The 27,338-nt window shown below is 41.6% G+C and overlaps 1 protein-coding gene across 7 annotated transcripts in view; it reads right to left on the bottom strand.

Annotated features, from left to right (window-relative positions):
* Positions 1-26,232, bottom strand: part of PIK3CA (phosphatidylinositol-4,5-bisphosphate 3-kinase catalytic subunit alpha) — a 39,179-nt gene extending 12,947 nt beyond the window's left edge. For 2 of the 7 annotated variants that reach the window (XR_014695804.1, XM_084528787.1), the window contains exons 1-9: positions 16,100-16,395; positions 11,470-11,883; positions 9,696-9,905; positions 8,841-9,091; positions 7,317-7,562; positions 6,335-6,420; positions 3,156-3,261; positions 1,643-1,795; positions 1,400-1,534 (exon numbers count right to left, since the gene is read on the bottom strand). Coding sequence is in view for 6 of the 7 variants with exons in the window: in XM_084528787.1 (XP_084384913.1) it covers positions 1,400-1,534; positions 1,643-1,795; positions 3,156-3,261; positions 6,335-6,420; positions 7,317-7,562; positions 8,841-9,091; positions 9,696-9,905; positions 11,470-11,821 (1,539 nt within the window). In the remaining variant the exon portion in view is untranslated. Of the gene's footprint in view, positions 1-1,399; positions 1,535-1,642; positions 1,796-3,155; positions 3,262-6,334; positions 6,421-7,316; positions 7,563-8,840; positions 9,092-9,695; positions 9,906-11,469; positions 11,884-16,099; positions 16,396-17,372; positions 18,818-25,803; positions 25,974-26,077 lie in introns of those variants that run through there. The other 5 variants (XM_084528790.1, XM_084528789.1, XM_084528788.1 and 2 more) reach the window with 5 other exon arrangements.
* Between the last annotated feature and the right edge of the window lie 1,106 nt (positions 26,233-27,338).

Below are 27,338 nucleotides of genomic sequence, written 5' to 3' on the forward strand. Positions count from 1 at the left end.
AAACCAGGATGCCGTTGGCCTTCTTGGCCACCTGAGCACACTGCTGGCTCATATTCAGCCGACTGTCCACCATCACTCCCAGGTCCTTCTCTGCCTGGCAGCTTTCCAACCATTCCTCTCCCAGCCTGTAGCTCTGCTTGGGGTTATTGCGCCCCAGGTGCAGGACCCGGCACTTGGCCTTGTTAAACTTCATGCAGTTGACCTCAGCCCATCGGTGCAGCCTATCCAGATCCTCCTGCAGAGCTTTCCTACCCTCAAGCAGATCGACACACGCACCTAACTTGGTGTCATCTGCGAACTTACTGAGGGTGCACTCGATGCCCTCGTCCAGATCATCGATGAAGATATTAAAGAGGACCGGCCCCAGCACCGAGCCCTGGGGGACGCCACTAGTGACTGGCCTCCAACTGGACTTGGCTCCATTCACCACGACTCTTTGGGCCCGGCTATCCAGCCAGGCCTACATGTAGAACTAAACAATGAGTTCAACATATCAAAGCCTAGGTAAAAGGCTACATAACAGCAAAGGAATGTTCTTTAACAAGATGCCAGCTGTCCTTAACTTTCTGAGAGCCCTGCAGCACCTCTCAGTCACAATATATACCATAAGCAGATAATACCAGTCTACAATGGACTTGCCATAGAGCATCAAGAGAAATCCAATACCCACAACGCTTTGTTCAGGATGTTTTGAGAAGGGCCTGCTGTCAATATCACCAGAATTCCCAAGCTGGAGGCTTACTCACACCTACATAATTTTTGGTACAGGGGAACTTTTCACATAGACCACAAAGCCGTCTTGGGGAAACTCTCCAGTCTTTACACCAGCCTCCATGAGAAAATGCAAACATACCAACTAATTCCACAGCCTTGTCTTTAGCCTCATAGAAGAGGGGGCTAAAGGACTACTCTCATGTAGTAAGTATGGCAATCAATTCCTTTAAAATTCATGGTACTTATGGTCACAACAAACCCATTCAACAGGCAATGAAAAGTTATAAGCACCTTTACACTACACAAAAAAGCCTCCCTATAAACATGAAATTGCAACGAAGAAAAACAGTACCACTGAAGGAGAACTACAACTTTTGAAAAGTAGTTTAGACATCTGAATCTGTAATTTAAATATGTCAAAAAGGTCCTAACAATCTGCACAGTAAGACAGTTTCTCTTTCAGGCATGGATCAGTTATGAATTAAGACAGTTTATTGGCAATAGAAAGGAAGGAGATTATATTACTCTGTGCTAAAAAGAAAACAAAAAATTGGTTTATTCCTCTTACAATAGAAGAATCCTTCTTCTTATATCCTGATTTATCACTAGTATATTCAGAAAAAAAGAAAAAAAGTAAATACTTTCATATTTTAGTAGCTATTCTTGGAAGGTAAGTTTGTCTTACCAGCCCCGCATAGCTGTAGTTGAACCCCAGTTCACGTGAGATAGTCCAATTGGCATGTTCTTCAATCACTGTCATATCTGGAAACTTAACAGGATTGCTAAACCAATCGAATTCCAGCTCTAAACATGGAGTTTCCTATGTAAAGGGAATTTAAATTATTTTTTCAGTCCAATGATACTGATTAGAATAGGGCATATTTTGAATATGTACTCTCGAGAAAGCAGTTCCCATGCAAATACCTACCTTATTCGGATTCGATCCAGTAACACCAATAGGATTCAACAAATCTTCCAGTCCATGAGGTACTGCCCAAAGATTCAAAGCCATTTTCCCAGATACAAGAGTGTCTGTGTAATCAAACATGTTTATATTTCCCCAAGCCAATGGGCAGTGCTCCTTAAAGAGATTAAAAGAAGATCTTTCAGTTTCATCTTCTAATTACTGCACAGTAGTACATTTTAAAAAATAAACAAAGTAGATTAAAAAACTAAAAATATAACAATATGGATTCATCATAGCTTAAAGTTTTATCTTTGTTGGTCCCTTCCAAATGAACTATTCTGATTTCTAACGTCCATCTGCACAGTAGAAAGATTATCAAAACCAAATAATTCTGGTTTTCATAAAAATAAAACAGCAGCTGTTTTCCCTACACTTAAACTCTAACTAATACCAAACCAGCGGGTCTAATCAGAGAGTTAAAGTTATGTTAACAATGAAAGGCATGCTCCAAACAGACTCTTCTGCTCATTTTTCAAGCAGTTTAAGACAGGGAGGGAAAAACAGAAAATGGACTCAGGAGAGCAGTACAGTACATAATCTTGCTATTAATAATACCATCTCACTTGGCCAATTTAAGCCGGCAATGAGAGCAAATAATTAGAGAAGTATCATTATATCATAAATCACATTGTTTTCCTTTTAGTAACACTTGTTTAGGTCCATTTTTCCCTGATAAATCATGTACCAAACAGACCGCTTAATCTACTGGAATTTATTGTTGTGAAACCACTGAACTCCGTCTCTGACATCAAACCTTTGATTGTGCGTCACGAGAAGTAACATTTTTATCTGAGAACAAGTTGTTACATTTCCAGATTACCAGAAAGCAGTTATGGAAACTCTCCTTGCACACAACTATGACATCTAACCTTTGTGCCAATATAAGGGCAATCATTTTGTAGCATGTTATCAGAACTCTTGCAAACACGCTAGCATTGTCCCCATGCCCAAGTAACTCAAGATTTGTAAACCTGGTTGTAGATACAAAAACTACAAAGTATCTGTGACAGTCACACAAATGCAGAATTTAAAGATGCTAGTGTCTAGAATTCGGTGCCATATTTAGATTCCTAAAAATGTTTTGAGAGCTTTCCTCAAATACTAAAGCAGCGCAAATTTTAAAATAAGCTCTAAATCTAGATATAAATACTGTCCTTCTTTAATTAGTAGCAAGTAATTCATGAGTTTAGAAACTTACAGACACTCACACCTCAAAAGACTAACACTGATCTTTTTGAAAGGCAATATAGTTGCAGTGTTGAATGGATAAGCTTTTTCTGTTGTGCTTGATTTCAAATGACAAAAAGCGGTAGTCTGAATAATATAAAAGAAAAGAAAAAATCCTATTTGAGTCTGATTCAAATCAAACATTTCACTAAGACTCATTACTAGGACAATGGTTACCAAGTATCTTCCCAAACTTGATTTGAGTAACTTTTATTTGAAAGTTTACTAAAGCTATGAAGTATTTTACCTCTTTAGCACCCTTCCGGCCTTTAACAGAACAGATAGAAAGGCAGAGCCGAGCAGCACGTGGAAGGTCGGGAATGTACATGTCATACAGCAACCACTCATTCCATCTGTAACATTTACAAAGCAGAATAAAACCTGGTTAAAAGAGGCCAGGAAGAGAGCTGTATGCAAACAAGAGTTATACTAAAAAGCATCATATCCTTACCTAAACTGTGCATACACGTAAAGAATACACTTCCTTACTGTAGAACAGTCCTACATGCACTTGACCACAATGACTGCCTTTGGGAATTGAAGCTTCCCTGATACGCATTCTACCATCACCACTGTTTAAGAAGTCACGCTAGGGTCAATTCCTGCAAGCTGAGTAACAGGTTCATTCACCTATTTTCTTGAATACCCAGAAGCTGCGACTGTGTAGGTATAACCAAAAGACAACGACTTTGCAAGTGTGCTACCAACATAAGGTTTTGCTTGTGAAATTTTTCACTTCAGCATTCAACTAAATTAGAATTGTTAGAAAGAAAAAATGCAAATATAACAAATCCAAAGCAATATTCCTAATGCCCTGCCATAGTTTTTGAATACACTGTACAGACTAACAATTTTATTTTTGCTAATGTTACACTGATATGATTAGGAGTTGATTGGAGAAAAGTGTTTTATAGCTGCCATTTAGAGAGCTAAGCAAAAAAAACATATCTTACAATTTTTTTTTTCCCCAATTTGAGGAGAATCATTAAATATATGGATGATGAACTTCAAGTATTAGTGATAAACAAGACATTTCTGGTTCCAGTTCCTTTGCTAAAAAGGGCGCAACTTAGTTTATACTAAAACATGAAACACTAGGGACCAGTCATTAGGTACAACCAGACCAGAGATTCCTCAGTAATGGTGATAGAAAGTAAGAACACTTCCACAGCTGCATAAAGAAAGGAAAACCAAAATTGCTGGCAGCAACTGGACACTTTCCAAATGATTGCTTAACTCTACTAACTCTATTAACTGTGTTGCTGCTAAAATGTAAGTGAATGAAACAGGAAGCAATTAACAATTAAAATGCAAGGAACTGCAAAATCACAGCAGACTGAACCATGTTACCTCTTTAAATGACAGTGTTCCAGTTACAAATGCATTACAGTCTCATTGCATTTTGAAAATAAACGCTTCCTCAAATCCTTTTTCACAGGATGACCAGTTTGCTATTCCATGAGGTTCTAGTGCATTAGCAAAGTGAACTAAAGAAAATGAGTATTTTTTACTGCAGTAATTCCTCAAGCACTCCAGAGTCTTGTGCATAGGCACTGTTTCTCATATTTTATTACCTTAAAATCTCACCACTGTTACTAGCTCAAGTAGTCTGAATCATAATAAATAAAAACAAGTGTATTCATTCTGCTCTCAGTGTTGCTCTAGAATTAGACTGCTAAAACAACTGTGATATTACTCAATTTACTATAGAAATAAGAACAAATTAGTTCTAGAGAAATATACATTCTGTTTTCATGAACTTCTCTAACTAGAATTTTTCTCTCAACTGGCAGAACTGTGCTTTTGAACTGCTGAATACACTTATTTTCTTAAGTATTTTCTTAATTTTTCTCAGCTGGGAGAAGCAGCAGCTTCCAAGGACAGTATTAATTTTTCCATGTGTTTGTAGCTACTAAAAGCAGCATTTCACAAAGAAATAACTGCCCCAAGCCCTTCTCTGTGAATAACTAAATTGGCAGATAAACTTTAATTCACAGAATCATGGAATATCCTGAGTTGGAAGGGACACATAAGGATCATCAAGTCCAACTCCTGGCTCCTCACAGGACCACCCAAAAATCAGACCATAAATCTGAGAGTGTTGCCCAAACTCTTTCTGAACTCCAGCAGCCCAGTGCCATGACCACTGCCCCGGGAGCCTGTCCCAGTGCCCGACCACCCTCTGTGTGCAGACCCTTTCCCTAACACCCGGCCTGACCCTCCCCTGTCCCAGCTCCATGCCATTCCCTCGGGTCCTGTCACTGTCCCCAGAGAGCAGAGCTCAGCGCCTGCCCCTCCGCTCCCCTCGTGAGGGAGCTGCAGGCTGCCATGAGGCCTCCCCTCAGCCTCTGGGCTGAACAAACCAAGGGACCTCAGCTGCTCCTCATACATCTATTCAATTTTCTTACAGTTTTTTAATTTCATATAGCATAGATCTGTATGATGATAGCCATGTTTTCAAATCACGCCTTTCAGCACCTTTCCTAAGAGGTTTTCCTTGTAGAAGAGCTACACTTGAACTAATGGCTTAACTATGTGGGGGATAACTAGAAGGGAGAAGCTATTTTTCAGTAACTGCATACATTATTAGGCCCTCTAATTATAACACCTAATCATATTCATAGAAAACACATATCTTGCGACTTTCAAAGACATGAAGTCAGAAAATGCAAGTCAATTTCTGAACACCTATTTCGTATCTAATCCTAGGAGATGCTAAAATTGCACACCTCCTCCTTACTCAAAATTACAGGCAGAAATTTAACATCTTTTAAATACTAATTCTCAATATGCTTATGTACGCTCAAATAAAACTTTGTTTTGCATATTAATGGCACTTTCAAGTTCATGTGATTTATTCTTCCAGATAATATTTGTGGTAGGTCCTGAAAACTATCAGCCCAGAGCTGGCAGTCACTGGCACATTAGCAAATGATTCCCGTTTCTCCACACTCAGTGCTTCTGCTTTAGTACACGCTATGCAACCTCACTGGAACAAATTGGTGGATTACATTACATCCCATTGCCTCATGCTGAAGTTGGAATCTGTACCTGCAACCAGAATGCCAGCTATTGATAGAAAGTAAAAAAGGGAGCTCAGCTGCTCAGAGCTATGCTGATTTCACAGTACTAATGAGTAATTTTACTGGAATTTCAGAGGCAATTGTGAATGCGCATGTAAAACAGACCTGTTCAGTACAGCAACTGTACTATTATATGTAACATTACAAGACAAAATACTTGTGTTTGAATGAATTCAATTCTTCTTATACATACATGGATATGTAAAAGTGTTCTTCAGGTAAGGGATTGCCAGCAAGTAGCTCTACCAGAACAATGCTAAGCAGAGCCTTTACTTCTTCAGTACTATCATTTATGATGCCCTGGAAGTCAGGTTCTCTACAGTTGTTCTAGTACCTAGCTTACCTGGGATTAGAACAAGGTACCCTCTGAGTATTCACATTGTCACACAAAGGTTCCCCTCCATGGTAGATACCTGTTCGAACATATATCTGAAAATAATGTTAACATTAGTACTATCTTCCAAATGTTGATAGGAATACGAATTTTGTTTATAACAAATATAATATGATTACAACATACTATCCTTTAATTTCTATCAGGCTAAAAAAAAAAACAAAACAAAACAACACCCCCCCAAAAAAAAATAGCATCATCACCCCTCAACCCAAATTTTTTCATGCTCTGCAAGGTGTGAAGTATAGTATATATGCATAACCTTCTAGGAAAAAAATAGGTTTTGGTCTTTTTCCTTATTATTGCTAAACTACTCCTAAAAATATAGTAATAAACCTGAAAGGAACTTCCAAAATAAACTGGAATTTATTATCAATTCTTGTGCCAAACTACAGTGAAGGAAAAGACCAAACAGACAAATTCTGAGAAAGTTAGAGAGCCAGGCTTCTTGCATGACTTCAGTAGGATTAAGCCCTACATGCCTTTTCTCACTGATCTCCCCATACCTCCCTTTCTAAAACAGATAGTACACTATCCAGCATCCCCTTATCAAATGTATTCCCAACTACTGCAAGAAATTCTTAAACATACTCATTATTTAGAATGTGTAAGATAACATGGGTTTTGCTTTTCTATCCATTACATACTCAGCTGAAATGAACTACACAAACTCAGTTCTGCTCCCATCAGGAAGAATATTTAGGTGAATACCACAACTCATGCATTTTTCAGTAGCATACAAAAGTTTGTAGATGTTAGAACATCGCTATGTTTTTCAGAATTGAGTGCTTGAATTTAAATGGCACGAGGATATAATTTTCTAACACTTTACATAACTATTTCCCAATTGTAAACATGGAACAGAAAATTTAGGAGGGAAGCCATGAGCTGTTAAAAACCACATGTGATTCCATAACAACATTTTCCTTACTTTGTCAATGTCTCTAATGTTCACATTTACATAGGTTGCACAGAGAATTCTTATTCTGAGCGCACTATTTATAGTCCACAGGGATTTAGCTGTAGCTTCTCCATTCATGTAGGGTGTAGCTGTAGAGATACGCCTGGAATAAGATGGCATTGTGAAGGTATCCAGTGGCAGCTGGGTATACAGGCTTTCTTTAGCCATCAGCATCAGATTGGGCATGCGACCAAGCATTATACAACTTCTTATGTACTGCAAGAAAACAAAACCAAAATTCAATGTGTTTTCCAAGTGTATGATCTTGGTAATCAATGTGTAAAAGACTCCTAGTCACAGGTAGAAAGCACACGACAAAGGGCAGGGATGTTCATTTTTGGTTCTGTTGTACTTATCACCTTCAGCTCAGCACTGATCCTGACAGACCCAAACTTTAAGCCTGTGTGATGTCCACTCAGGACTGACTGCTAAGAGCATTTAGTCTGGCAACAGCACTACAAAATACCATGTGTTAAGACGAGTCCAGCTCTGGACTGTAATTACTAAGCTCTTCTGTGGCACAGTAAAGGCATACCAGATACTTTTGAAGAAACCACACTAGATCAAATAGGTCTAGCGTTTGATCTCCTGACTGCACAAAATTATTCACGTATGCCTGCCCCAGCTCCCATTGTATAAAGTTTTTTTCCATTATTCAGGATCCCTCATCCCCCTTTTCTCCTCCACTGCTTCAGAGAGCAGATTTTCAACCATTTCAGATGAAGGAATGGAAACTGTTTATTACAACAATACATTTTTCGAAGAGGAAGCAACTGCAGTCTGTCAGGAAATCTACAGAGTAACATTGTTGCCTACTCCAGAGAGGGCTGCTCAGATGCTCTTCAGTCAGCAGTTCTGTCACACTCCCAGCACTAACAAAACCAAGGCACTGAAGGACAGACAGCCACAAGGAAGATTTAACAATGATTAATGCAGTGCTGGCAGTTTACCACTCCCCTTTCATAAGATCAAAAAGTTTACTGATGTAATTAACAGTAAACCAAGGAAGTTTGCTTATTTTTTTTCCCAACCTCTAAAGGAGGAAGGGAGAAGATTCACAGTAGCGATGGTTGCTTCATAATCCAACATCTGATCAAATTTCCTTTTGCGTTACATCAGCCCCCTTCAAGCATAACTCATCTCTTGCCATCAGAAACATGGGATACTTCTGAAAGCACCTGCCACTGATTTATCACTAATGTTAGAGGTAAACTCCTACTTCCTTTAAAGAAGAAAAAATAAACTAGTCATCTAAATCCTAACTTCAATTACCTTCCCCCACAACAACTGAAATACACACTGCAACAAATATGCACACAAGTCAAATGCACACGCATTAGCCAATTGGTTTGATGACACATACATTTTTACTTTCTATGTTTTCAACTAATTTAATAAAAAAAAAGCAACCCAGTCATAAAATTGATCACTTTTCTCCCTCAGAAATTTGGATTATTTCAGTGTACTTCAAAATAAATCCATTATGTTACTCACCTTATACTGGCTCAGCGGATATTTTTCTAGCAAGTATTCATCACAGCCGCACACCTTTAAAATATACTTGCCCTGGTACTCCAACACGCAAAGCTTCAGTTGTTCGGATGACAACAACATACTTCGTGTTTTCTTCCTAATTGCTTCAGCAATAACTTGCTCAGGCACACAGTCATGATTGATTTTTAAGGTGTATTTCTGCTTATCGTTGTTTGGTGAGACTATTACCCAGATCACAACTATAATTTGCCCTAGAATGTGAAATAACGTTAACATTTTCAACACCGTTTCAACAGACATACAAACCATCTCCCCCTTCCAGCCCCCAAAACCCAAAACTACAGAGAATTACTTGCAATACTACTGCAAGGAACTAGGTGCCCTCAGCTTATTTTTGGTTCCAGTGTAAATTCAAGAAGTTTTACTCCTAGAGGTTAGGAATATTATAATACAAGTACTGACTATTCATTCGGCCTTCAAGTAAACAGCACTAACTGTTCCATCCTTGACTTCTGTAAGATAACTCAGTGCTTCAGTATCATTTAATTCTGCATTTCTGAGCAAAGAAAAACAAAGAGCCAACAAGCTGTTTCTGCCCATTAAAAGGGAATACAATTTACCAAGTTTAAATAACAAAATATAAGTTATTAGAACAGAAAAAAAAAAAGTTTTGCTGTTTGCCTTTTGAACCTACACTCTATTAAGCAAGTTATTCTGAATAACTCAAGGTTATGATACTGATGTAGTATACTAAATATACTACATAAAACAGTCATTTACCTAAGTCACCAGCTGTATTCTGATCTCAATCACACAAAAAACCCATTGTGTGTCTACAATAAATATTTTTCTTACCTTTATCTAGTTTATTGTATATGTGTTTGGGTAGCTCAGGTGAAGACTCCACATTTGGAGGACAGACGTACAATGCTCTACTATGTGGTGCATTAGCATCTCGAAGATCCACTGCTTCTTTACAAACATTAAGAATATTTCTTCTGAAGTCTTGTACTTCAGGATCCTTAACCATGTCAAATTCACAGACGGGCATGCCAATAGCAAAACCTACAATATTGCAGAAGCATGAGGAAGTACTTGCAATTGAAAACTAAGTTAAAGCTAAAGATACCTTCTACCACTGACAAAAAAAAGCATGTTTCAAGCAAAATGCAACCCAAAATACTTCCGCGTTAACCACAGGCTTCCACTTTATACATAATTGTTTCGTCATTCAAGAACAACGCAGTTCTGAAGTTAAGTTCACTCAGCAATCACATAAAAGGTTAGAAACCAGGTGTATGTTCACTGAAAATCCTGGAAGCCTTAAATCACCACACTCACTGCTAATACTGTTTGTGGAGGAAAAGAATCAGTAATAAACTTCCTTTAAAGTCAGCACAAAGATTTCTGAGAGGATCAGAGGTGCTGTGGTGTTGATTTTCTTTAAAACCCTGACAGGATTATTAGTAGCTATTAGAACCATTGCCAAATTTGCCTACAAGTCAGTGACAGCTCTTCAAGTTTTTGATTAACTCCACTATTTAAAGATGTGACAAGCACCCCAAGAAATACTGAACTTAGCTCCTTAGCAAAGATTCACGTAATAAGGGTCTGTTCCTCTCAAGTCTTCAGTCCTACATCTAATTCCATTTACTTTCATAAATAATTATTTTTGCATGAATGCTCTAATTTGAAAGCTTTCCAACTATCTCCACTCACAGTTAGGTTAAAACCAGTGTTCTCTCCAAGTCCTGAACAGGTTAAGTTTTACAAAACAGGAGGAGTTTACCCATGATGTCTTCATAACAATTAAATAATTTAACAATTACGAGCTCCCCAGAACAAGTATTTCCAGTTGACAAGTCTCTACCACTGCAATATACATCTGTTAGCAACTATGAAGGAGGGGGTATGCTTGCCCTGGCTGAATTTAGATAGTTAACCTAGATACCAAAACACATGCTAGGCTCCCTGTACTTTCTCAATGGATAGTGGAAAGTGAAAAGCTTCTCCACAGGTGATTCAAAATACTACAGTTTGTCTCCTTCAGGTGTTTTTGTTATGTTCTCCCTTACCTACCAATGCTTTTTGTAGGAAAGGGGGGGAGGAAAACTCACCTTCTCCCTGAAATTCTACTCTAAGCAAGATAAAAACAGTACCCAAATCTGTGCTATTGCAAACGTGACTTAAGGTTGTAATGAAATCCTCTTCTACCTTCTCTTAGCTATCACAGTTCTGTAAACTTCAAAACAAATTAAGACTGATTTCCCAAATAAAACAGGTACAATAAGGCTTTGCTCTCTAATAACATGAAATCCTGCCAATTGGAGACAAGCAAACGATATGGTCTAACTCATATACAGCTGCAAATATGCATAAAGCGAAAAATTTGTACATGAATGAAATAGAATAGCAAAAAAAAAATAATTCACAGTTTACAAACGTTGTCTTAACTATGATCAGTATCTTTAGACATTTGATGTATCACCAAACAATTACGAAATGCAAGCTCTGGCACATACAGCTGCAAGAGGTGACAAATACAATTCATTTCAATTCTTTGGTTTGTGTTTTGAAGAGGAGAAACCAGCTAAGCAGACCAGCTATGCTTAAATACAAATAATCTCACCTATTTCTCTGTTGAGAATCTTCTCTTCTCTGTTACCTACTGGTTCAATGACTTTTAGAAAAGGTTGAAATAGTCTCAGGTCACAAAGCCTCCGTGTTTCATCGAAAAACTCTTCTCTCTCTGCTTCTTGCGTAACACTTACAAAAATGTAAGAAGATTCATCTTGAAGGAGCTGGTAGAGAGGGTATTTTCTCGCTTCTTTAAAGAGTTCATGTTTAATAGTTAGTAACGTGGCCTCACGGAGGCATTCTAGAGTCACTATCATTCCATTTGGGAGAAGACATTCCACAAGGATCCTCGGTGGCATCAAGTGGATGCCCCATAGCTCACCGGATGATGGTCGTGGAGGCATTTTTAAGTCTTTTGATAACTTTGTGCTAGAAGTTTTTCAAGCAGTGATTTGAATGAGTAAACCTAAGAAGAAAAATCAGAAATTTAAGCATTAAAATTTAAAATACTAGCACCAGAAAGAACTTCTGATATTTTTTTTCCAAACACTCCTTACAATCATAGATCCATTTCACAGCTATGTTTTACATCATAAAAGCAAACTTGATAAAAGCGGTAAGGAGCACGCATTTAATGTAAATACCTACTCAAATAAAATAGTTAATAGAACCATGTTAGCTTGGGAAAAAATGCCAACATGCATATGGTTTGGAAAATAAATTAGGACTAGTTTTTTGACCCAGGGTTTATATACTTATGGTTGGAACAGTTAAATAGCACAGGGGATGAAAATACCTCATTTTAGAACTATTTTACAGCAAGTTTAAGCTTCTTCAGTGCTTGTAGAAACATCTTTGCTAAGCCAGGGGATGGAGGGGACATATCTGACCTTTCAGCAGTGCTGGCTCACGCTGACTTAAAACAGGTACAAGAAAAATTGTATTTGTGTTGTACAGCCCAGTGGCCAACGATGGATGCCAAACAAGGAGCAGACAGACATTTCACAAATAAACTCTTCTAGTATTTATTTATATTTTTACATTTTTAGCCAGGCAATGTTTCTGCATTCATGAAAGCAATCTATCAAGTCCAGTCAAGTTTGTCTGGGTTGTTCTCAAGCACACACAAAACGCAGCCATCCTGTGACAGGAGAACAATACCCCACGTTGTACAGCGTCTGCTTTTCTTTGCTGTAAAGCCTGCTCCTCTCACCAGATGTCCTAGATTCCTTGCAATGAAACAACGTTCCTGATCTCACATTCAGTGCTCTCAACTTTCATTTTAGAGACCTATCACGTGCTCCCCACTACCTCTTTTCCATACCAGCTGCAGACTATTCAGGCCTTCTCTGCTCCGAAGTCATTCCATCTTTCTGCTAACCTCCTCTTCACCTTTGCATCTCTCCCAGCCTTACTTATCCTACCCTTTTTGCAAAGGAAAGGGAGAACCATAGCTGCACAGCATAGTCTGGGGCCAAACTACACACAGGCTCATGTTCTGACCAACTGGGCTGCCCATTTCCATCCCTGGAAGCGTTCAATGTTTGGTTAGATGGGGCTTTGGGAAACCTGACTGAGTGAGGTGTCTCTGCCCATGGCAGAGGCGGCTGGATTGGGTGATCTGTAAGGTCTCCTCCAACCCAAACCATTCTGCAATGCCATGGCAGTGTTTTCTTTTGTTTTCCTAACTGGTTGCTTTCTGACCATCCCTGAGCACTGAGACATTTTACTGCGCTATCACGGACCAACGCAGTCGCTGCAGCACCTCAGAGGTCATCACACCCAAAGCAAATCTCTAACAGCACATCGCAGTCACCGAGCCCGTCCTTCCATTCCATTCAGCATGGCCATCATGAGAAAAATACACCAACAGACACCTCCAGAGCAGGCCATCACGCCTCCTCCCTCAGCCACGTGTCCTGCAAGCACAGGGCCAGGGGACGACCAGGCTGCCCTTCTCAGCCATTAAAGAACCTCCTCCAGATGGACCCTCTACCTTGTTATTTTCTCTTTAGGAACACAAGGAGGGAGGGTATCAACAACAACAAAAATGACTTTTTGGAAGCGTTTTCTTTCGAGTATGCCCACTACCTACTTTTGCCACACTTCAGTGCTTAAGACGCATTAGAGTGAGAACGATGTCTTCCCAAATTCACTACTTCCTAAGCAACTCTGGCTAGCAATAGGGTTATCTTTTTTTTTTTCCTTCCCTCCTTTGTAGTTGCAGTTTGGGCTTTTAAAATTATCTGCAGAAGCATTAAGGTGCCAGTGCAGGTTTAGAAAAACGCTTTTCCACTAACACCTCATGCATATTTAGAAGGGCTTTGCTACCGACTTCTTTTTGAAAAACAGCTTAAAGAAGCAGTTTTATTTTCTTCGTCGTTGTAATGGTCTCAGCGAGCAGACTCTGAAATGGAAAGCCCTAAGCACACTCGCGGTGTATTTAAGGAGGCAGACCAGGAAAGCTTTCCAATTACAAAACGTTACAAATGAACCCAGATAACACCACTCACAGCAGCCTGGAGAATTATGAATTACTGATAACCATCCTCAGTCTACAGATAAAAAGAAATGCACAGAAGGTTAAAAACCATCTTTTTTTGATCAGTCGAAGCATGAGCAAGACTCCCTCTCCATAGGGCTGAATCAGATGTTTATATTTACATTTCTTAATTACAAGCATAGGCATAAACACGTTCCTCTTAACACATAAACCAGCATGAAAAAAAAAAACAACCACAAAGCAAGAATATGCAGTCGTAAGAACTTTCCTGTCCCCACATACAAACAATGATAATACAGATGGACCACAATCAAATTAGTTATTCACAGCACAGGCTGAGTTTACACCAGCAGCCTTTTAAGTTGAGCCCCACAGCCCTGGTCAGGCTGCTCTGCACCGCCGGCTGCTGGAGCCCATCTCCTCCCTGCCCAAGGCAGGTGCTCTCATTCCTCATCACGCTGGCACCCCGCACCCCGAGCCAGCTCCTTACAGGCTCGGATGGATTGAAGTGGTGAAGAATTACTCACTTTTCCCTTCTCAGTTTGGGTTCTGCTGTCTCAGCTGCCTTGCCAAGAGCACCTTGGAGCCTGAGATGAACACCGGGGTCTATGCAGGGCAGGGAGCAGGACCGCAGGGCACATACACATTAAATCCTTCTAGATGCTATCTATTCCAAATAAATGTCATCCTTGACTTTTTTTTCTCAAACATTAACTGCCAATACTTTTTTTTTCCCCCCTCCAAACAAAGACTTGCAAATGGGCCAAAAGGGACAGCCCAGAATCGACACTGTTTTTAGAGCAACTGCACCAAAACAGCAGCTTTGTTTTAAATTGGGAAACGGACATGTGCTGGAGCTGTGTGTATAGTCATTTTGTGTGCACATTCATTTTACTTGTGCATGTAAGCACGCCTCCAGGGTTTGGATTTGGAAAGCAAAAATGTAAACAGAAACAGTTTTGAAGTATAGTTGGCAGCTTGTGTTTCTGTGTACACTTTCAAATCTGGAAAGCTGCCTGGAATAAAGGGAATCAATTATGTTCTTCGACAGTCGAAGGAGTGTAATTTAAGAGAATTCGAGAGAGATTTAGATCCAGCTATGGCTCCGTGCAAACGCATCAAATGATCACTACAGCACACCTGCAATCTCTGACCTTCCCAAAATACCTTAAACCTTGTTCCTCTGCCAAAAGCTTCGGGATACCACAGATGGTCAGAAAGCCAAACTCAAAGCACCCATTGATCAGACCATATTCTTCTGAACTCATTGCAGCCCTCAGAACCCATTAAGCACATTCTCCATCACTAACCTTGCTAAGCATCAACAGTGACCAGATTTTGAAGCTCCGTTCAAAAATAAAATACGAGGAAGAAAAAAGGGAAGTGAAAGAACATGCCTCTCAAAATACTGATTCCTACTTGCTTCCACACTTAGCAAATTACTGCTAACTTATATGATCTGTTTTCTTATACGGTAGAAATCAGCTACAGTCCAACAGCTACAGAATTTAGAATAAGGGATTCTAAGACAAAAGACTTCAAAATTTGCTTTTGGTAAACTAGGAGACCAAAATCAATGCAAAAGAGCAGACTAAACACTTGATACAATTTTATCAGGCTGTACTTGAAACTGAATTACTCATTCAGTAAACTCCTAAACTTTAATTGAAGTCCATTAGCTTCTCCAATTGTAAGACAAATCTCATTACACTGCTGTCATAAACAGGATGTAGTAATGCCTTATAATAATTGGTGGTATCTTTGGTATCAAGGAGCTGCTCATTAAGATTTGTATGGAGATTTGAATTCTTTTCCAGTTAGAAGTTTCCTCTAGACTCTTAACCACTGGCTTCAAATGAAAAATTCTTCTGCTCATTAAACAATCCAACCACGCTTATAGATTCCAGTTTACTGCACACTCACGTGTGGGTTCGAAGATTTCCTCACTTCCCTATCAAACTGGCAGAAGAACCAGCTACAGCCAATTCCCCCAAACAAGCTATTTTTATTTCTACGGAATCCCCAAAGCCAACATCATGAAAAAAATAAAAGCCTGCAACAAAAGTAACCCTCTTCAGAACGCAAACATCTATATTCCGTTTTGTCCCTGAAATTTCAATCTTGCTCAAGCCCAAAATGTTTTACTGTCACTGTCAGACGCAGTCATCCCAAAACTCACCATGAAGAGAACTGGGCAGAGTTGCCTGGCTCATTTTGCTGCTGTCCAAACCTGCTGCGTGGTGACAGTACGGCTGCCTCAGACTAGATATTTTCAGTCTTGTCCTTTTGTTCTTCCTGCTTGCCAAGCTGGCATTTTTCCAAACTGCAGGAAGACTAGTACAAAGATGTCTGGGACTGTCCTCCCTTACAGCATTGTCACACGCAGCAGCAACATTTGCTTTGTCTCTAGCAGAGAGCAGGAGACCGATGCATTACAAGTTACGTGTTTGTCTCTTCTGTATTATTTTTGTCTTTATTCTTTCACAGAAAAGGCACAAATACGCAGAATTGCTTATCAGATCACAACCAGCAGCTCAAGGGAAACGAGCACGCAGAGGGATTGAACAGTTAAAAAACACATATCATAGCATTTTGTTTCCTTCTGAAACAGACACGCAAATATTCCTAACAATACCAGTTTTACTTGGAGTTACATACTTGTCCCCCCTGCCCCAACAGCACCGAGTACTTTTGTTCTAGACTGAGCTAACAAATTAACATTATTGGTAGCATCTGTACAATTGTAGCACAGCTGAAATACAACATTTTTTCTCACTGGAAACTAGTGAAACTCAGTTTTAGTTTAGTTCATTCAGAGCTCTATCACATGCAAATTTTTTTTTTGTTGTTTGTTTCAGAAAGTAATATCCTTGGATTCTGCTTGTAGTGACATCCAGAACCTCAAGTAAAATCAATCGTGAGGTCATTCAGGAAAAAAAAGAACTCACTATGTAGTATTGCTGGCCAATACTGAAAAAATGCTAGAAAAAAATACAGTATCAAACAAACAGCTGAAAAAAGCACAAGATGAACAGATTTTAAAACCAGAAATATTACTGCTGGAATCCTTTTTTTTTTTTTTTTTTTAAATAAGAACAAAACACCTTCACAAATGCTATGCTCTCAACATCACACTATTTTCCAAGCGCCCTGACCACCCCCACCCATGCAAGCACGCTGTGTGCAGCCCCGCAAACAGGAGCACGAGCAAGAGGCATCTGCAAGTCGCTGGTGACCTCTGCAACTCCCACCACGATTGTGCTTTTTCCCTAGGGATCCCGTGACATACCAAGAGCAGAATGTCTGTCCCAGAACATTTTCTGCCAGTTAAAGGCAGATTTGTTTTCTTTGTTAAACAAAGGAAAGCCTGGAATTAAATCTCTTCTTTAGACCAAAATCATTCACTAATTCCACTTCTAGCTTTACCTCAAAGGAAAGGATCTTGTACTCACAGAGACTAGCAGCCCCAAAGCGCAGTGCAGAGGCAGAAAGGCACCTCCTCTTTACTCTCCATACGTGTGCTTACCCACTATTTTGACCATAGCTTGGCTGCAGGCACGTGGGATGAGAACTACTCCTCTGACTGTGCTGGGGCCGTTCCTCTGCAGCTAGGTGTGCGCCCTGGAGCTCGGTGAGCAGCACTCCCATCATTTCAAGGTGTTTAACTCAAAAGCCTCCAAGTTAGGCAACAAAAATCAGAGCGACAAGCCACTCTGTACCAACAGAAAGAAGGTTTTGCCATGATTATGTATTTTCTTTAATACTCTCTTTTATACCGGTGACAAAACATACACAGGGCTTCTCTTTCAGTTTTTGCATGCAGAGTCTTCTGCTTTTGGGAATTAGCAGAGAATGATGTAAACAACAGATTACTGCAGAATTTCTTCCACGAAACTGGACTAGGTAGGTAACAAACGCTATATATACACGCACAGGCGTAAACATTAAGCTCCACCTTAAATAACGCTGTTTACTTTTCTTTCTGTTTCTTCCCATCCTCCCCCCTTCCTGGGATATTTGGAACCCAGACAGTAAACAGGATCTTTAAAAACAGGAAGTGCTGGCACGGGGACAAGGACAAGGAGCCGGAGCGGGACGAATCCAGGTGTTGTGTGCTGCTCCCAGCCCTCGCCCAGGCAAGCAGCTGGGCAGGGCTGCAGCTGGGACACGGGGGCTTCCTGGAGCTGCCCCCAGTTTTTGGGAGTAAATCTGTGCTGCAGCAAGGTGAACCTCTAGTCCTAGGGAAAAAAGAGGGGAAATTTCCTCCTGCTACCATACCTAGAAGGGCAGGGAAAGAAACACAGAGGGACACTGAGGCACTGCAGACCCCAAATGTGGCACTTTGCCCTCTGCCACAGTCAGGGCTGTCTGCTGGGCACCCCACCAGCTCATGGGGATAGGGGCACAGGGAATGCACGTTCCTAAGAAAACAGGGCTGAAATCAGGCCAACTGCTGTTTATTAATTTTATCTTTCCCCAGCAGACCCACCCCACGAGCCCTTCCTTTACTACAGAGGAGCTGAAAATGCCGAACTCAACAGATTTTGACTTGGAGCACGCTGTGTACACAGCCCACATCACGTTGCTCAGAACAATGTCTGAGAGCAACGGTAAACTGAGATAAAAGGTTTCTGCTGCCCTGAAGGAATTGCTCCAGACCCCGAAAGCAACAGCGTAAAATAAAAAATAAGTTCTGAGGTGGCACTAGATAGCAGAATTTCTGCAACTCTGCAGGTTTTTTAAATATTAAATATAGAAGAGCGAACTGGAAGACAGAAGTTTCTGTTCTGTAATCCAAATATAACTAGTTTTCCATTTCTTCTGTCTTCACTCACTTCTGTGGTCAAACAGCCTTTGTAGAAGCACAGGTTTAGTTTGCATAGCCATGCTGACTTTCCTTAAAAAAAAAAAACAAATAACATGCATTACAATTTATTTACTGGCAAACAGAAGTTGGGATGCAGCTTCACTTTTGACAGAGCATTTTTAAAAAAAAACATGCCTCAGCAAAAGCCATGGAAGTAGTGTTTCATTTTGTTTTTTAGGCTCCTCAACTAAAACCAAAACAACCCCACGCATTTTCCACTGAGGTATTTCCTAACTCTCTAAAATCATTTGTTGAACGAAAGTCTGTGACGGACTTAACACAAAGCCACAGCTACCTAAGTGAATTTTTTTTTTTTGCAGCTAATCCCTCTCACCCTACAAACAGCTAAAATTAACCCAGCCCTCAGGAAGCCCTACCCAGACAGAGACGTAGAATAAGACAGGAGGCAAAGGCATCCCGTTCTGGGAACCCTGCCCTGCAGTAGTCACCTGCTTCTTCCCAACCTACAGCCACCACAGCAGAGTAGTCGGGCTTTTTCGGAGTCAGGCAAAATTGTGAGCACCACTCCCAGCAGCCTGCGACACAGAGCCAGTCGCTGTGTATTTAGCAGAAGGTAACCCTGCTGAAAGGCAAACACTGGGATGATGAAGAGCTTTACTGACTACCTGAGCAGTGTCAGGGCTCATTTATTACCGACGGCTTTATTTAAGCTATAAATAAAGCGAAGTTTCTGTGAAACCTGGAGGAGCCTCCGTGTGTTTTGGTTCCAGCTGCTGGCCCAGGTTGTGAAAGCACTAATTCCAGGGAGCGCTGACCAGACGTTGAGCTTGCTGCTGGGGCACCTCCTTCCTGTCCTTCAAGCTGTTCCCCAATTCACATTTACTATATCTGAAAGAAACTGCCAGTATTTGCCTAGACAGATATTTACAAATACCAGGAACTTTCCTAAGAAGAAAGTGACATAAGCTCACAGGCATTTAACCACTGAATGCCATCAACTTCCCCACAATAACTTGATTTCTCAACTCCCCTGCTTGGAAAGTTGCTTTCATTTCCACAGCCGATGAAACACGTGGATAGGTTGGGATGTGCTGCCTACCACTATGATCAGAGCTCTGCTAGAAAGGCTGTATTGCAGTGACTGAACTTTCTCTTAAAAAAAAAAAAAAAAACAAACAAAAAAAACAACAAAGCAACAGTAGTGGTGGTCAGTGTCTGCTATTAAGAGCACTTTATATACCTCAAACAAGAAGTGTTTTTAATACAAGGTGCTCTGGAAACATTTTGTTAACGCCTTTGCAAATGTATATATTCAAAAGGACTGGAAGCCTGGTGAGTTTAACCTTGAAACAGAACACCGCACCAGCTGAAGTGTTTGGGATTTAATTCTAGCCCATAAGAAACACCAATTAAGGAGAGTAACCATACTGGCAAGTCATCTAACTCATCTTTATTTTGTTTTTATTATTTATTTATTTATTTTTTTAAACAAAACCTGCTCATGCAAAAGGACAGCAAGAAGAGACCAGAAGCTGTAATAATGGTTACACTTCTCACATCACCTTGCAGGTGCTTGTGATACCGTCCTGTCTGCTGCTGTACAATGAAGGGCTTGGAAAAGGGGTGGTGAAAGAAGAGCTGGATTGCAAAGTAATTTGACAACACAATCAAACAGAGGCTTGAGAGTCAGGGATAGCTTTTGCTCTCCTTCTGTTCATGTAGTTTTGTTGCTCACCAGTTCACATTTTCATCCTTTATCTCTCGATAGTTGTTATGCCATCTTCCTCTACATGTCAAAGCGTTCCAAGTCGGAGCTATCTAAGATCAAGGGAGCGCTGCTCAGCAGCGATAACTACAGCAGGGCTTTCTCCTCCATTTCAGAGCAAGTTGGAGAGGAAGACAGCTTATTAGGATTTACTAACAAGCAAAGTAATTATGCTTCACCTACTGAATTAAGATGTTAAAGTCCACTTTAAATACGTTATTTTAGATAAAAAACGCATCCAAAAAAAAAATCACATAACTTCTTAAGTATACCCTCTAAAAGACAGCATCTCAATTTCACGTACTTTCCCATATTTTACACCAAAACACATAATTTATTATAATCCCTGTAACAAGCTTGCTAGACTAAAAGTGGCACTCACGGGCACAGGCCTGGATGTTGCTTAAGAATTAGCTCTTTCACTTCCACAGAAGAGGTTTCCTTGGGACAAGTGCTCTTCTATAGTACTTAATATTAAAACCAAAGATCTCAGAGGTAACAGCATGAAATTGCAAGAATATGAAATACAATTTGTTAACTACTTTCCTCCCAGCAATGGAGACTGCCTTGATGCACTGATAAGCAGAACTGGATGCTCAGCATCCACATACACTTTTCAAAGCCCAGCAGAAGTTTTCAGATTTACGAGTTCCATCTCCACTTCTAAAATCCAGCCGTAGCATTTGCTGATTATTCTGCTCAGAGTTGGGAACATAAATACAAAAATGAAGAGTAAGTGGTATGTTTTATAATCTAAGCAGTTTAATGACCACAACATGCATATTTTAGAGTATTATTTGGAATGGAAGTATTTACTTCCTGTCTCCCAAAGGGAGTCTATCCAGAAGCTTCTCCCCATGTTAACTGAATTAACTTGATTTTAAAGCTATGTCTGTAGTCAAGGATCACTTCGTTATTTTCCATCCTTAACAAAAAGTTACTTAACAGCACAAGTACCAAAGTTAGGTAATAACACGTCTCACCACACAAAGCATATTTGTGAAGTCTGAGAAAAAGAGTTAATCTCCACTGTGCTTGCACAGAAAACCAGCCTTCACTCTCTGGTCAGCGTTACTTTATTTGTGCCTGTAAGCCCAGATGGTCAGTGCTTAGCTTGCCTACATCTTCCCAAAAATTAGTCTCATCGCTTCTCTAGGAAGTCAGATGCCAAAATCTCCAGGTACAGAAAATTTTGTTCCATTATATTCAGATGAGAGAGCAGGGAGGTATTTCTGCTTATGGCGGATTTGTTTCAGCTGAAGTTCTGAATTTTGGTATTTTCTTTTCAGTCCTGCTCAAGGCTTTTTGCATTTTCAGGATGTTCAAGAACTGCTGGTTTCTTTATTGACTGCTAATATCTTAAAGACTGAATTAGGTTGCAACCAGGCATAACCTTTTGCTCTATTGGAAGAAAAAAAACAAAGGTCATGTCCACCACAAGGACTATCAGCTGTTTAGCGGTGAGTTTAAGACATTTCCCAGACAACAAATGCAATCACAGCAGAAAATCTATGCTTCTGGAAGGGGACCATGACCCAGGTTAACAGCAAGAATCAAAAGATGTCAGGAAGAGTCTTGGAAGAGGCATTCATCATAATTAAGTGCCACATTAAGTACTGGCAAAAGACTGGCTGCCTTGCACCTTAAATAAATAATTAGTGTGAAAAAAACTGTTCAGTCTGAGCCACAGATAAGTCTTTTGACATACTGTACAATCTAGGAGGCAAACTTCCAGTTCCCTTTCCTTTCTTTTCTGTTTCGACTTAGAAAGAAAATACACAAGGGATGTTTCTCCACATTTCTTTGCCTTAGAAGAGGGTCATAATGTACAGCCAATAATGTGACTCAGCTGTCTCAATTTCAGAGAACTTTACAGTAAATTTTAGTCAATTCAGTAAGCCTCCCGTATCTGACAAACATGCTTCGCATTTCACAATCCTCAAAAGCTCCCCTTGCAAGTATTTCTTTAACTGGAAGCTATAAGTAAAACCACCAGTTTCCCTACAAAAAAAAAAAAAAATCCAAGTATATAGGTTAAGAACATTAATTTAAGAAAATTAACCTATAGGGTGGCCAAAAATAAATAAATAAAAAGATCTGAGGTATCCCTAACCTGCTACCGGTAAAAAGCAACGAGGCACAAACCAGGAGAACATTGAACCCGAAGTTCTACGCTTGACCCAGCTGCTCTCACGCCAGACCGCAGCAGAGCTGATTTACTTCTGCTGCTGCGTTGAGCTCGAAGCACGCCAGCGAGGTGAAGGCTTCTGAAGGCCTCCATCATTCTCTCTCTTTCAATTTTGCGAAAGTAAGTTGGTTTCTTTGAACTTCATTGCCTTGTTTCTAGAGTTCAGGTACTCAGGCGTAACTTTTCAGAAGCAGACCGTAAACATTCCCAGCGAGTGCACTTGCTCAATCATGCCTGCCACGGGCTTTAATTCCCCGCGTTACCAGCTTTGAGAAAAAGTACGCTGTTAATGGAGAACAAGTGATTATTTCCACTGTCCCTCACACTCCCTGTTTGAAATGCACAGGGTTTTTCAACTGCCTCTCACAATATCTGATCCAGAATTAACTAGGAAAATACTTTCCAAGAAGCGAAGTGTAAATGCATGCTATATAAAACAGACACGCAGTTTGCAAAGCCATTGCTCAGACAGAGGGCAGATTCAGAACTGCAGACACTACTCAGTCTGCAGCATTCCCGTTTGCCCACAGTTTACTTGCATAATTTACAAAAAATGCAACTTTTAAAAACAGTTTAACTCCCCCCGAGCCTCCCTCCTTTTAAAAATAATAAATACATATTTTCAAGTTAAAACTACAGCAGTGTTACAGGGGAAAAAAAGAGAGTATTCAGAGTTATTTCTGGTTCATTTAACACTCCATTAACCATTCAGAAATAGAATTACAGAATAATTCAAGCTGGAAAGGACCTCTGGGAGCTATCTGAACCAACCACGAACTCAAAACACTTCACATGTTTGACGTCCAAATAAATACCGAGAGAAACAAATCTATTTTCTCTCTCCACCGTGCACATTGGGATTAGGATACTACAAAGACAAACTTGTAACAATTCTTTACCATGACACATTCAACTTAAACAGTAAAAATTCCCACCCCGTTTTAGCTTAAATATTTTTATGCCTTTTCTAGTCTTAGCTACAGTTTCAGACAGGCATGGTCACTTGGAGCAACTGGACTTGTGGCTTTTTAAAAGGAAGAGACAAAACTCCTAGATGGATGGAACACAATGCATGAAGGGCTGAAAAAAACAATCCCTACCTTATCTTACACTTCAAGGCATGAAGCTTTTTTTTTTTTTTTTTTTGCAGTTTGCTGAAGTACAAACACACATTCTCTCTCTAGTGTTCCCCCTCCAACTCATGGACATGCACAAAACACCCATATGCCTTTGACTAGAAGACTTACTAGATCTCAGACATTTTCCTGTAATTACAAGACTGAAAGTTACGAGACAAAACTCACTTTTATGTTACTTTAATACTAAATTAGAAAGACTAATTTTGAAGTATTATTCCTGCTTCAGTCACATATCATAAAAAATTAGTTTTAACTGTTTCCTCACCTGTATCAAAGTTAAATAGAAAAAAAGCTTCACTTCCTTTCATCCAAGCACAACATTTTTCATGCGCTTTGTCAAAATTGACATAGGTTGTAGTTAATGTACTCAACTAGACGAAGGAAGCAGGTGTGTGGGTATCATATAGACACACGATACCCACCTATGAGATGGTGGTGTTTCTAGTATGATTTGGAACTGATGTATCAGCATAACAGATCTATGGCAAGGATTCTGTACATAAAACATCTATTCATTAACAAAGCTGTTTCTGCAGACTAAATGCCAGCCTTAAGTTTGTTGTTTAACTATTTACAGATAAATCTCTGACTTAAAACCTGCGATGATCATCAAGGTTTTTCAAAAGTGGCTTGCACACGAGCAAGCCATTAGCAAGCACAGTGTGTACTTGAATCTGAGGAACAGCTGTTTTCAGAAAGAAGTCTGTTCTTCACGTAATAACACCTTTTAAATATATGATTTTCTCCCAATAACTAGAAACCTCTTATGATCTCGTTGGTTTTGTGAGACATTGTGACATTAAGTGCAGAGCCCTTGCTTGTAGGAATTCCTAGTCCAAAACTTCCAGCAACTTTTTAGGACAGCTACCCTGGAAGCGCTGCTCCCCACCCGCTTTCAGAAAGCAGTAACAGCCTGGTTGACAGAGAAACAGTTAACCAAACACTGGGCTACTTTACGACTTCCAATAAAGCACAACTGCTTTGTAAACAGCTCAGCTACACCACCTTTTCCAAAGAACGCTCCAGAAAAACACACACACACGCACTCAGTTCCCTAACTAGTGGACGTAACCTGTAAGAAGAAGCAAAACATTTTTGCCATTAATACAGAATGAGTAATTGAAGGAGCAGAACAGCAAAAACATCTGGGCACGGATTCGTAGGCTGGGCTTACGCAGTCTTTGAAAAACATGAAGTGTTGTCTGCAGGTTGCTAAGTTTGGCATCGAGTTAACGCCTCTGAAGCGCAGGGCATCTGCTTGAGCAGAACTCCAACTGCAGCTCTGAAGCTGTCGTGTTTATTGTCTTAATGAAAAAGCAGAGCGCCTCATGGATCACAGGCAGAGCTCTGTGGTTTCATAAATTCCCCTGTAAACACTATGAGCTGGGCTAATGTGGGGTTTGTCTACACAATGACATCGTCTAAAATACACTTCCAAATAACTGCTCTGGCAGAGTTTGCCATGGTTATTGTTGGAGAAAAACGTTATTTATTGTTAAATTTTATGTTCGCATGGGGCTTTATTTCAGAACTGATTATCTACTGAGATCCCCACAGCAGACAAGCATTAAACCCCACCGTCCCGAGCACCGGAATATCCCTGGGAACTCCTGTTGTTTATGCACAACAAGAGGTGGACTTTGATTATTACAAGGCACTGGAGAACTGTAGCTTAGAAACAGCTGAAGCAAGCGCTCCAAGAACATCTCTATAAAATAACAGGGGGGTGTTCAGATTGATGCTGACAGAGATGGGAAAGCTGACTTCTGCCACACGATGAATGTGAGAAGAGCTAAAGCTCAAAGCTGGAACGTAAGGGTACGAGGAGGTAACAGAGCTGAGAAGCAGATTTCCTCTATGGAATTGCAATGAAATCCAGTCAGAAGCCAGCTTACCCCTCCTTTCAGGCTCCCTGAAGGATAAACTAAAGCAGGCTTACAGCCCCAACACACACCTCACTCACCCTTATCCCGAGCACGCCGTGCTTACAGCGCACCCCCCGCTCAGCCGCATCCTCCAAGCCCTCCACACAAACACCCGGCAGAGGGAAAGACCCCACAGGGCAGCGCCAGGAACCGCAGCTGTGACACGAACAAACCAGCTCCGCGGGGCAGACCCAGCCCTGAGGAGAAAGCAGCGGGCGGGCACCCCGGGGAACCCCCCCCACACCCCTCAGCGGGCCGCCAGCAGCCCCCAGGGAGAGGCCGCGGCCCGGCCCCGCGCCGCCCCTCGCTCACCTCACGGCCGCTTCCGAGCCGGGCAGGGCCGGGCCGGGCCGGGCAGCGCCCCCACGGCCCCCGGCGGCGGCGGCAGCCCCAGCCCCGCGCCTCCCGCCCGGGCAATAACAGGAAGGCGGCGGGGCCTGACCCCGGACGGGGAAGGCGCCGCCCGCCGGAAGGGAACCGCGGCCCGCAGGGAGGGGGAGCCAGGCGGAGGAGGGGGGGGGGAGGCCGCAGGGCGCCTGCGCTGCCGGGGAAAGGAGGGGAGGGAGGGGGGAGAGGTGTGGTGGCACCCGGCGTGACGTCACGCGGAGTGATGTCACGCCACGCCGCGTGACGTCACGGAGAGGAGAAGCAGGCCCCTAAGGGCGCTGAGGGGGGGAAGGAGGTCTCCAGCCTGCTGTCAGGCTGCCCCGAGTGGGCCCTCGAGTGGTAGCGTGAGGAATGCTTCAAGTTTTGTCTAAAAAGTGTTGAAATTTGTAAAATTGAAAAATAAAGCGATGACATAAAAGAGGCTGCGTGTGCTGCTGGAGTCGGGGCGGTTCTGACTGTCAGAAAGGGGGCACAAGCACCTAGTGAGTGCCCCCAGGAAATAGGAATTAAAGGCGGCGTCACTTAAATTGTGTTTGGTTTTTCGGGGTCTGAGCCCGGCGCTGGGCTGCTCGGCCAGAGCCAACGCCACACAGTGCGGGAGGGCTGCGGTGGGACATCCCGAGGGATCACGCCCTGTGGGGCTGACACGTGTCCCCACAGCAGGAACGGTGGCATAGGGGGGCTCCGGGCCCATCCCAATATGCTGAGGGCATCAGTGACACGCAGCACGGCCAGCTGGGGGTCCCCAGGGGCTGGGTGATGGCTGCCAGGAGCCTTGGCCGCAGCTCTGGCTTATCAGTTCTTCCCTGCTGTCTCCTCTTGGGTAGAAATGGGAGAAAACCAACAAAAGCCGAATGTACCCCAAAATGGCAGCCTGTGCCACTCCTCGATGGCTCGAAGGGCAGCGTAACGCACTTCAGCAACCGCTGCCACCAGCCACCCCCGGGTGTTTATACGGACACACACAGGCTCAGCTGCGAGCCTGGCTGCTGGCAGACGACGCAGCGACCACAAGAAGCGGAGATAACACCGTGGGGGCCTCCAGACCGGGATCTGCCCCAGCTGCTACACCTCGGGGGCAACTTTTCAACACCTTAAGCATGAGGGGCTGGGGGCTGCACGGCCGGCTCCTGCCCATGCCAGCCCCGGGAGGAGGGCAAGGAAGGGCTGCATAGGGAGGGGGCGA

Source organism: Aythya ferina (genome assembly GCF_964211825.1).
Source record: "Aythya ferina genome assembly, chromosome: 9".
NCBI lineage: Eukaryota > Metazoa > Chordata > Aves > Anseriformes > Anatidae > Aythya > Aythya ferina.